The following is a 12,711-nucleotide window of genomic DNA, read 5'->3' on the forward strand; positions in this document are numbered from 1 at the left end:
GCCGTCCTGCTCCACCTCTGGTTAGTGTGACTTTGTCAATGGTCCAAGTCGGACCGAAACGTCGTTGTAAGCTTCTCTCTTTTATGTGCGGGTTATTTCTGTACCCATAAAAGGGTTATTTCTGTACCCATAAAAGAGCATTGGTACCATTATACTCTCATATGATCCTCTTATTGCCTCCATGGATAATGCTGCAAGAAATGTGTCCATAAAATACAACAGCCTGCTGACTGATTGTTTGTGCAAGTTAAGTATGGACACAAAGAGGGGTGTTAATGTTACAGTTTAAAAACTGTAGTGTAAAGCACCCTTCTGGCAAGACAGTGATGGAGTGAATGATGGTGAAAGTTTTTCTTTTTCGGGCCACCCTGCCTTGGTGGGAATCGGCCAGTGTGTTAATAAAATAAAATAAACACAGAGGTATGCATACATGGGCACTGTTGAAGGATGGTTGTTATAATGCTGTGGCTATAATTCATAATTTGGAAAGGAATTGGAGCGTACTGCATGCCCACTACTGAAAATCACTGACCATAAAATGTGGCAGGCACATAAGCTACTTAATCTTAATATTACCTAAACAGTTTATAATGATGCCATATGATTAAAAAACTTTTCATTAGTATGGACTCATGTCGAAGACCCAAACTACATTAAGAAGTTCATATAAAAATGAAAAACATGAAGTACAATATAGCAAAAATAGTTTAAAACATGGCACATCAAATCAACTTACAATACATGTTTATTTCTGAAAGTTCAATGGTGCCACCCACAATGCCTCCCTTGGCATCGAGACCAGACCCTCCCAGACCAAGACCAATGTACATGTTCTTGTGACCTGTGCTTCCAATTGATAGTCTCCCATTGGCCTTGAAGTCTTTGGTTGTCCAACTGGAAAAAACAAAATTAATTACCATACAGATGAATGCTTAAATATATTAGTTCTTGAATATAAACTTCCTGTTTGTTTATTAATTACCTTATTTTTATGTATAATTTACTGTACTTTTAAATCATATTATATTTTGTCAAATCTACATCAAATTATATTACAGAGGAAAGATAGGTGGTGTGTTCAGGCATCTGTGGAACAAAAGAAGTTTATGTATGAAGGCAAAAAGGAGAATGTAGCAGAGTACATATATGTATAGTGGTACCAACACTTGCATTGGTGTCAGGCACAGGTTTTGAAAATTACAATGAGGAGACTAGAAATAGTGAAGATATTATGTTTAAGATCAATGTGTTGTGTAAATATATGTACAGTAGAGGGTTCAGAGTGTAGAAATTAAGATGGTGTGAGGTCACCAAGGAGGGGTTGCTGAGGTTTGGGCATTTAGAGAAGGAGGAGAGAAAGAGGGTGTATAAATCTGAGGTGGAAGGTAGGAGAGATAGAGGTCAACCCAAGGAAGACTGGGAGGAGGGGGTACAGAAGCTTTGAGTTTTAGGAGCCTAAATATCCAGTAGGTTTGTGCGAGCATTTTAAAAAGGAATAATGGAGACAAGTGTTGTTGAAATGTGAGCAGGTAAACTTTTATGAAGGAATTCAGGAAAACTGGTTAGCTGGACTTGAATCCTGGAGGTGGAAAGTGCAGTGTCTGCACTATGAAGGTGGGGTGGAGATGTTGCAGTCAGAAGGTAATCTGTAATGTCAACACACTTTTGGCAAGATGGTAATTGTATGAATGATGAATGTGTTTTCCTTTTTGGGTCACCCTGCCATTAGAGATGAGTAGACTGCACTTAGTCCTTCTCAGCAGAGCACCTCTGTATAATGTGTATGGTATTTTACTATCTGCATTTATGTTCCCACTGACTGTGGTTTTAACTATGTTAAATCAATCACAAACACATTTGTGATATACAATACAATATGATCAATAGTGCCATTTAAGACCCACATTACCAATATACAAAAGCTTGAGATACACAGTTCCCTTTTCTCAATCCTTGATACATTTCTTAAAACTTATTATTATTGTTTCACTACATGTAAATTATATCATTGTATTTAAATTAGTTTTTTGGAATTACACTTCATTTTTTAATTTTTTTTTCAACACATCAGCCATCTCCCACTGAGGTACGGTGACCCAAAAAAATAAAAAAACACTTACACACAATCACTGCCTTTCCAGAGGCTCTCAGATACGACACTTCTGATGTCACTACACACAGCCAATATCCCAAACCTCTCCTTTAAAGTGCAGGCATTGTACTTCCCACCTCAAAGACTCAAGTCCAACTAACCGGTTTCCCTGAACCCTTCACAAAATATTACCCTGCTCACACTCCAACAGCTTGTCAAGTCCCAAAAACCATTCGTCTCCATTCACTCCTATCTAACATGCTCACAAAGGAGAAAAAGAGAGAGAGACTGAGGGTGAATGTGTTTTTTTTGATCGTTCTCCCTTACTTGAAAATGGCTGTGTTAAAAAAAATTCCATTACTGTATGCTACAAAGATGCTTGTAAACTGAGGCAGAAAAACAGCAACAACAATACTGTAACACATACACAACATTGCCCATCACGTTGCCCATGTTCATCTGCACGCTGAGACGAGTGAAGTTGACAGCAAAGAGCACCAGAGTTTCCCATGAGCCAGCCTTGTTTGTGGCTTGAGTGGTCCCTGCTATCTCTGTTTCACTTGCTGTACCACAAGCAGAAGTTTCAGCTGCATCTAGTGAGCCGCCAGGTAAACTAAAGCCATCAATTTCCTCTTCGCTGATACCCTCTGTTTTCCTGCCTGAATATTACACACACATTCTTAAATAAGATACAGATTATAGATACATATCTGCATAAATCCTAAATGAAGTGATAAATTTCTTTGGAACCTGCACAAACATGTTAATATGTAAGTAAAACTGAGCCTATAACAGAATTAAGACTTAGATATTGAAGAGCAAACACAATGTTCTGGTATGGGTGGAGGTATGTCACAGGTATAGGGAGAGGTATGTCACAGGTATGGATGGAGGTATGTCACAGGTATAGGGAGAGGTATGTCAGAGGTATAGGGAGAGGTATGTCAGAGGTATAGGGAGAGGTATGTCAGAGGTATAGGGAGAGGTATGTCAGAGGTATAGGGAGAGGTATGTCAGAGGTATAGGGAGAGGTATGTCGAAGGTATGGGTGTAGTATATCACAGGTATAGGGAGAGGTATGTCAAAGGTATGGGTGTAAGTATGTCACAGGTATAGGGAGAGGTATGTCAAAGGTATGGGTGTAAGTATGTCAGAGGTATAGGGAGAGGTATGTCATAGGTATAGGGAGAGGTATATCGAAGGTATGGGTGTAAGTATGTCACAGATATAGGGAGAGGTATGTCACAGGTATGGGTGTAGGTATGTCATAGGCATAGGGAGAGGTATGTCACAGGTATGGGTGTAGGTATGTCACAGGTATGGCTTAATCTCTCATAATCTATGTCTGATGTCTAAACATTATATAATCAAAATTAATACTACACAGTTTATAAAAAAAAGGGTTATAACTATAACCATAATTTTTAAAGGGGTTGACCTGTAAGCCAGCAGAAGGCCTCGGTTAGATGACCAATTGCTCCAATGGTGGGTCATCATCTGACTAAGACCCACATCAGAAAACACTTGTCCTGTTTCCTGATGAACCTCACTTAACCTACACAGTTTAAAATTAATAAAGCTAATTATGGAGATAGTAAAGTGAAAATGCTGTATTTAAAATATATTACCTGCTAGTTTTGGACTTTTCCTGATATTGACGCCAGAATCAAAATTAAGTCGGAGTTTATCGCGTGCCCGACTGCCAGCACCAGCAGTACCTAAAGGCTGTGATGTGGTAGGTGTTGACCGACTGCCACTGCTATCAATGCTGCCATTCTCCCGCCGACTGGTGTCAATACCCTCTACTGAACTAAGAAAAGAAGAGACTGCATGTTAACCTGACATGATTTATTGTGTATATCAATCTTACTACATTTCTAGTTATACTATACATATACATATACTGTGGACCCCCGGTTAACGACATTTTTTCACTCCAGAAGTATGTTCAGGTGCCAGTACTGACCGAATTTGTTCCCATAAGGAATATTGTGAAGTAGATTAGTCCATTTCAGACCCCCAAACATACACGTACAAACGCACTTACATAATTGGTCGCATTGGGAGGTGATCGTTAAGCGGGGGTCCACTGTACTATACATATACTTTTTTTTTTTTTTTTCAACAAGTTGGTCGTCTCCCACCGAGGCAGGGTGACCCAAAAAAGAAAGAAAATCCCAAAAAAGAAAATACTTTCATCATCATTCAACACACTCAACACATTATCACTGCTTTTGCAGAGGTGCTCAGAATACAACAGTTTAGAAGCATATACGTATAAAGATACACAACATATCCCTCCAAACTGCCAATATCCCAAACCCCTCCTTTAAAGTGCAGGCATTGTACTTCCCATTTCCAGGACTCAAGTCCAACTATAAGAAAATAACATATACATATACTACACATATACATACAGATACATATACTATACAGGTAGTATAAAAACCTTACAGTAGGTAAGCAAAAGCATGTTTTTTACATGAACGAACAATGTATTATAAGTGAAACTGACTGAAATGTATAAAATAAGATGCCAAGGAGTGACAAACCTTGAGGAGTGACGCTTGGTTGATATATTGTGACTGGGAGGGGACTCTCCTGAGGAAGCTGCAGGACTCACTTCATCCCACTCACTTGACATGGCACCACCTGTGAAGTCTCCTAAAAACAGTCGCCTCACAATTGATCGCCTGTACCAGGCTCGGGGAAAGGCTAGAATTTCTGTCAGTCTTCGCATGTCATATTTGAAGTGTGCAGCTCCTATGTCCACAATGGCTGTGGGCATAACATTTCTATTTACTACAAAGTAGAAATGCAAACAACATCTGGCAACAATGGTAAACCTAAGCTATCACAGTCATCTTAGTATGAAGGGAACAGAGACAATTCTTCATTAAAAAAATAAATCTAGAGGTAGGCTAAATAGCTCTTAGCCTGAAGATGAAATGTGTAAAAATGTATAAAGAGGGAAAGGTACTGCTGTCTCCAAGTAAAATAATGCATATAAAAGCATGACATATGACTTACTGGAGAACCTTATGATGGCTTTAGCTGAGTCTGCAATATTGGAGGTTTTCAGTTTTGTGCTCAGTTCTGGTTTAAAGTTGATTTTACGTGACCTAGAGATGTGAAACTTAACAAATTCCACCATGACACTGAGAGAGTCCTTCCGTTCACTGTCTGTGAGTGCTGCCAGAGGCGAGGTTGCCAAATACGGAGCTGCTGAAGAGCCGCGTTGTTTTCCGCCATAAGGGTGGAAGACGTAAAGTGAGAAGTCTTCCAGGACACCAGTTACGCTCAATCCTCCAATAGTTGCTGGTAGCTTACTTGCTAAGTCTGGCATTGATCTGTTGACAGTTGAATAGGGTCCTTGAAAGACAATAGTCCTAAGGAAAATAGCTAAAATTATTTATGAAATAACTTACAGAAAGTAGCAAAATAATTATAAAAATCTCACCCATCATCTGCTCTCTTGGATGAGAAGACAAGGTTGAGAGAGGGTAACTGCAGCAGACACTCCACACGTGAGACTGGCTGGCATGAGAACCTGTAACAAACATGCATTACACTATCTGACATTTTGTAGTACAGTATAGCCAGACATTATAGATATTTAACACCTGCTGCGGCTAAAAGAAAATGATCATAGCAATATGCACTGCTTAATTTGTAATTTAACATTACAGTACAGTATTTTCAACAATAATAGATTTGATGATTGTTGAGGGTACAGTGCTGCTGCATTTTTAGATAGAATGAAGAGGATAAAAGAGCCATAATTCTCCAGTTCCTTTAAATCCTTATTTTCAACCCTTTCAATGTCCAGATTCCAAGAATTTAAATTGCTCTCAGCTGAAATTTAAAAAAAATTATAGATTAAAAGAGTTCATTTTCCTGGTGGTAATAAGACAAAAATAACAAATTTCCCATCAGTACTTACTGAGATAAAAGAGGTGTGGAGTTGAAAATCAATGATCTGCTGATAGCAACATTGGTGATTGTTGTGTGCTCCACATTATTATTTGTACACTTTTCTGGGGTTTTCTAATTCTTTACATTTTCCAGTGATTAATGTGGCGCATGAGACCCATATCATGAGCATGTATGCAGCACAATACCCACATGAATAATGTCATCAGCACATAGTTTACACAACAACAACACACACACAGGTACATGTTTCATATTATTACTTTTTAAACATTTATGCACATATATACAAGCACTAGACATGTTCCTAGTGCTGTTACAGTCTGTGGAAGTCCTTGAAACACTTCTCTATACACAGCTATGTTTTACACATCTCTACACAAAATGTGTGTCTGCCCTTTGCTTGGTGCCTTATTGTGTGTACACAGACATAACATCACTTCTGAGCCCATTTCTTCATATCTGTAGCGGGAAGGGTTATTAGGAAGTGATCACCAAACTTCACACAAGAAGGTATTCAATTATCATCTTTCAGTGACATTTCCAGTGCCTTGAATGGTACTTTTGTTCATTATGTGTTCAAAACCAAAGAACTCATCATCAGTTTCATAATTATCATTGTTGGAACTATCAATAGGTTATAAAGCTCTTTCAGTTTGCCTGGGAGGGCAGCCTTTTCGTCCACACTCCATGGTGAACAAGGTGTACTAAACAGTGTTTTCACATTGCACTACAGGGGCCCCTCATTTTTTGCATACTGAGCACAGACCACGCAGACCCATTTTCTATTATGTACACCTACGAGGCCTCTCCTGCCAAATCTAAAGCCATTAGAATTTGGGTGTAGATCTATGTAAGGGGTCCTGGCATCAATGACGTAGGTTTACGTGACAGCCACTGAAAAGGTTGTGTCCAATGCGGCCTCTGAATTGCCTAAAGGAACATCTGTACAAACTACCCAGCCTTCATGTGCTATATTATGTTGAAGACATATGTATGCATTTTTTTATTTCAAGATTTCTCACCTTATGGTTGAAGGCTGCATATGGAAGTAAACAACAACGTCCACGGGAAAAGATGCGTAAACATAAGGCACACCGCTGCCACCAGCAACTACTGAAGTATCTACGTCCACGTTGAATACTGACTCTCTTTCTGTAAAGTAGAACAACCATTACTACTATACAAAGAAATGCTCATAAAAAACCCCAGTTGATACACAGTAATTTTTAACAGTGCACCTATTATAAGAAGCCATCTCGATAAGCATAGCTTGATTAATGATACTCAGCATGGATTCACAAGAGGCCGGTCTTGTCTAACTAATTTATTAACTTTCTTCAGTAAAGCTTTTGAGGCTGTTGACCACGATAAAGAATTTGATATTATTTACTTAGATTTTAGTAAGGCATTTGATAGAGTTCAGCACCAAAGACTGTTGAAGAAAGTAGCAGCTCATGGCATTGGGGGAAGGGTGCTCTCGTGGATCGAATCATGGCTCACAGACAGGAAGCAAAGAGTGTCCATAAATGGGGTTAAATCCGAGTGGGGATCAGTAACAAGTGGCGTTCCACAGGGATCAGTCTTGGGCCCGTTGTTGTTTATAATATATATCAATGATCTTGATGAAGGAATTACTAGTGATATGAGCAAATTCGCCGATGACACGAAGATAGGTAGGATAATTGATTCAAACGTAGATGTTAGGGAACTTCAGGAGGATTTAGACAAACTCTACTCTTGGTCAGAAAAGTGGCAGATGCAGTTCAATGTAGATAAATGCAAGGTTCTGAAGCTCGGGAGTGTCCGTAACCCTAGCACTTATAAGTTAAATAATGTAGAACTTAACCATACAGATTGCGAAAAGGACTTGGGGGTTATGGTAAGCAGCAACCTTAAACCAAGACAGCAATGCCTAAGCGTACGTAATAAGGCAAATAGATTACTGGGATTTATATCAAGAAGTGTAAGCAACAGAAGTCCAGAGGTCATACTGCAGCTTTATACATCATTAGTAAGGCCTCACCTAGATTATGCAGCTCAATTCTGGTCTCCATATTACAGAATGGACATAAATTCGTTAGAAAACATTCAGCGTAGGATGACTAAATTAATACATAGCATTAGAAATCTTCCTTATGAAGAAAGATTGAAGACTCTTAAGTTACATTCACTTGTTAGACGAAGAATGAGGGGGGACCTGATCGAAGTGTATAAGTGGAAGATAGGTATTAATAAAGGGGATATTAACAAGGTCTTGAGAATATCTCTCCAAGAGAGAACCCGCAGTAATGGATTTAAATTAGATAAGTTTAGATTTAGAAAGGACATAGGAAAGTATTGGTTTGGAAATAGGGTAGTAGATGAGTGGAACAGTCTACCTAGTTGGGTTATTGACGCTAGGACTTTGGGTAGTTTCAAATTTAGGTTGGATAAATACATGAGTGGGATGGGTTGGATTTGAGTGGGACTTGCACATCAGAGCTTATTTCTTGGGTAGCATTGAAAATTGGGTAGGTCAAATGTTTGTTAGTGGGATGAATTGTAAAGGACCTGCCTAGTATGGGCCAACAGGCCTGCTGCAGTGTTCCTCCTTTCTTATGTTCTTATTGCATAATTACAGTATTTATTAACAGCTAAAGGAACACAGCTCCAATTAGGGTCTCCTATCTTCAGTGTTTAATCTATCATATAATTTGTTGAAATTTCCAGTGATCATTAAACTTACTACCTAGGTAGTAGGTTGGTAGACAGCAACCGCCCAGGGAGGTACTACCATTCCTCCTTTCTTATGTTCTTATGTTCTTATTGCATAATTACAGTATTTATTAACAGCTAAAGGAACACAGCTCCAATTAGGGTCTCCTATCTTCAGTGTTTAATCTATCATATAATTTGTTGAAATTTCCAGTGATCATTAAACTTACTACCTAGGTAGTAGGTTGGTAGACAGCAACCGCCCAGGGAGGTACTACCATCCTGCCAAGTGAGTGTAAAACGGAAGCCTGTAATTGTTTTACATGATGGTAGGATTGCTGGTGTCTTTTTTTTCTGTCTCATAAACATGCAAGATTTCAGGTACATCTTGCTACTTCTACTACACTTAGGTCACACTACACACACGTTTTTTTTTTTTTCAACAAACCGGCCGTATCCCACCACGGCAGGGTGGCCCAAAAAGAAAACAAAAGTTTCTCTTTTTACATTTAGTAATATATACAGGAGAAGGGGTTACTAGCCCCTTGCTCCTGGCATTTTAGTCGCCTCTGACAACACGCATAGCATACGGAGGAAGAATTCTGTTCCACTTCCCCATGGAGGTAAGAGGAAATAAACAAGAACAAGAACTAGAAAGAAAATAGAAGAAAACTCAAAGGGGTGTGTATATATATGCTTGTACATGTATGTGTAGTGTGACCTAAGTGTAAGTAGAAGTACATAGCAAGATGTACCTGAAACCTTCCATGTTTATGAGACAGAAAAATGGACACCAGCAATCCTACCATCATGTAAAACAATTACAGGCTTTCGTTTTACACTCACTTGGCAGGACATACATGTACAAACATATATATACACACCCCTCTGGGTTTTCTTCTATTTTCTTTCTAGCTTTTCTTCTTGTTTATTTCCTCTTACCTCCATGGGGAAGTGGAACAGAATTCTTCCTCCGTAAGCCATGCGTGTTGTAAGAGGCGATTAAAATGCCAGGAGCAAGGGGCTAGTAACCCCTTCTCCTGTATATATTACTAAATGTAAAAGGAGAAACTTTTGTTTTTCCTTTTGGGCCACCCCGCCTCGGTGGGATACGGCCGGTGTGTTGAAAGAAAGAAGAAAGAAAAGGAGAAACTTTCGTTTTTCCTTTTGGGCCACCCCACCTTGGTGGGATATGGCTGGGGTGTTGAAAGAAAGATTAAACTTACTACCACTACTTACATCCTGGTCCATTGTTCTACCACTCTCTGAATAAAAACTTTCTTTTATCTTCACTTATTTTATTCTTAAATTTTTGTATTTTATCTTTCACACTAGCTTTGCTTTTTACAAACATTAATATAAGTTTTATTTTTGCCTTCCTCTTGTCCACTAATCTTTTTCGGATTCCTTCTAAAGAATCAACAAGAGGGATGTCACAGACATGATGCCTTATCTAGGTTTATTAAGTATTTGTGTAACCTTTCAGTAATATTCAACAATGCAGTGTCAGTCATGAACTTGGACATGCACTCAGCAGTAGCATTCCCACATTTATTCTATCTGTAGTACTTTATTCTTTTAAGAGGAAGATACAGAAGGATTTTCCTGGCATTGTCGGCAGACTCGTGCAACATTTGCATTTTCTACAATACTTTCTTCATAAGTTTCCTAATTTCTTTACTCTCATCAGCACCAGGAACACTGCAACATCTTTCCCTTATTATTATTATTATTATTATTATTATTATTATATATAATGCATACTAGAGGCTCTCTTTGCATTGCAACCCACTATTGTAAATATAAAATCTCAATGTACTGTTTGCAAAGACATAAAATAAATAAATAAAATAATTAAATTTTGACCCAGATTTGGGGATAAAATTTTTTTTTTTTTTGTGAATTCTCACTCTTGCAAATGCCTCAGAAACATTCTTTGGTGAATAAAACAGGTATGAATTTAGGCACTTATGAATTTTGTCATCTCTGATATTTTCTCGACCTACAAAACTGAAATAATGAAAAGAAGGAGTTGTACAATAAAAAGAGGGGAAAATATAGCTGAAACACAGGCTTGGGTGAAGTAACACATTAAACTTAATACAACTGACAGTTCAGAGTACCCTTAGTATAACTTAACAAAAGCTAACACAAAGACAGGGAAAGTATCAGACCTTGAGAGGCAGCAGGAGACTTGTTTTGGGGCTCAGGTACAGGCAGAGGTTCCAGAGCTAACTCCAGGAACTCCAAAATGTTAGGGCTCACTGTGGTCTCTTTCTGAATGCTCTGTAAGGTTAGCCAAGTGAAGAGCGAGGCACGCTTGATACCTCCACTGCCGATGCCACTCTTGCGAGAACTGCTGCCACCTAGACTACCGCTGCCTCCTGTTGTGCCGGCAGGTGACCAGCCGGATCCCTCCTGCTGCACACCTGCATTGCTGCTGCCAAACCCACCACCACCACTCCCAACTGGAGTTTCTTCGTGAATATTGTGTGACTCATAGTGGACCTGAAAATAAATAATCACATAGATTTGTATTCATTATTACTATGGATAAGGCAACTTATTGTACTTACCTGTGAGATTTTAGCTCATTTATCTAGGAAAGGTAGGTAGTAGGTTGGTAGACAGCAACCACCCAGGGAAGTACTACCGTCCTGCCAGATGACTGTGAAACAAAAACCTGTAACTGTTTTGCATGATGGTAGGATTGCTGGTTTCTTTTTCTGTCTCATAAACACGCTAAGATAACAGGGATATCTTGCTACTCCTACTTACACTTTGGTCACACTTCACAGACACGCACATGCATATATATATATACATACATCTAGGTTTTTCTCCTTTTTCTAAATAGCTCTTGTTCTTTTTTATTTCTTCTATTGTCCATGGGGAAGTGGAAAAGAATCTTTCCTCCGTAAGCCATGCGTGTCGTATGAGGCGACTAAAATGCCGGGAGCAATGGGCTAGTAACCCCTTCTCCTGTATACAATTACTAAAAAAGAGAAGAAGAAAAACTTTATAAAACTGGGTTGCTTAAATGTGCGTGGATGTAGTGCGGATGACAAGAAACAGATGATTGCTGATGTTATGAATGAAAAGAAGTTGGATGTCCTGGCCCTAAGCGAAACAAAGCTGAAGGGGGTAGGAGAGTTTCAGTGGGGGGAAATAAATGGGATTAAATCTGGAGTATCTGAGAGAGTTAGAGCAAAGGAAGGGGTAGCAGTAATGTTAAATGATCAGTTATGGAAGGAGAAAAGAGAATATGAATGTGTAAATTCAAGAATTATGTGGATTAAAGTAAAGGTTGGATGCGAGAAGTGGGTCATAATAAGCGTGTATGCACCTGGAGAAGAGAGGAATGCAGAGGAGAGAGAGAGATTTTGGGAGATGTTAAGTGAATGTATAGGAGCCTTTGAACCAAGTGAGAGAGTAATTGTGGTAGGGGACTTGAATGCTAAAGTAGGAGAAACTTTTAGAGAGGGTGTGGTAGGTAAGTTTGGGGTGCCAGGTGTAAATGATAATGGGAGCCCTTTGATTGAACTTTGTATAGAAAGGGGTTTAGTTATAGGTAATACATATTTTAAGAAAAAGAGGATAAATAAGTATACACGATATGATGTAGGGCGAAATGACAGTAGTTTGTTGGATTATGTATTGGTAGATAAAAGACTGTTGAGTAGACTTCAGGATGTACATGTTTATAGAGGGGCCACAGATATATCAGATCACTTTCTAGTTGTAGCTACACTGAGAGTAAAAGGTAGATGGGATACAAGGAGAATAGAAGCATCAGGGAAGAGAGAGGTGAAGGTTTATAAACTAAAAGAGGAGGCAGTTAGGGTAAGATATAAACAGCTATTGGAGGATAGATGGGCTAATGAGAGCATAGGCAATGGGGTCGAAGAGGTATGGGGTAGGTTTAAAAATGTAGTGTTAGAGTGTTCAGCAGAAGTTTGTGGTTACAGGAAAGTGGGTGCAGGAGGGAA

The 12,711-nt window shown here is 39.0% G+C and overlaps 1 protein-coding gene across 16 annotated transcripts in view; it reads right to left on the bottom strand.

Moving 5' to 3' along the window:
* The window catches only part of tweek (transmembrane protein KIAA1109 homolog tweek), a 120,554-nt gene that overhangs the window by 15,892 nt on the left and 91,951 nt on the right, over positions 1–12,711 (bottom strand). For all 16 annotated transcript variants that reach the window (XM_070103214.1, XM_070103213.1, XM_070103217.1 and 13 more), the window contains exons 67-74: positions 10,897–11,230; positions 7,051–7,180; positions 5,553–5,642; positions 5,123–5,442; positions 4,645–4,870; positions 3,721–3,902; positions 2,520–2,751; positions 737–894 (exon numbers count right to left, since the gene is read on the bottom strand). In XM_070103214.1, the coding sequence (XP_069959315.1) occupies positions 737–894; positions 2,520–2,751; positions 3,721–3,902; positions 4,645–4,870; positions 5,123–5,442; positions 5,553–5,642; positions 7,051–7,180; positions 10,897–11,230 (1,672 nt within the window). The remainder of the gene's footprint in view (positions 1–736; positions 895–2,519; positions 2,752–3,720; positions 3,903–4,644; positions 4,871–5,122; positions 5,443–5,552; positions 5,643–7,050; positions 7,181–10,896; positions 11,231–12,711) is intronic.

Source organism: Cherax quadricarinatus, chromosome 84 (genome assembly GCF_038502225.1).
Source record: "Cherax quadricarinatus isolate ZL_2023a chromosome 84, ASM3850222v1, whole genome shotgun sequence".
In the NCBI taxonomy this organism is placed as follows: Eukaryota; Metazoa; Arthropoda; class Malacostraca; order Decapoda; family Parastacidae; genus Cherax; species Cherax quadricarinatus.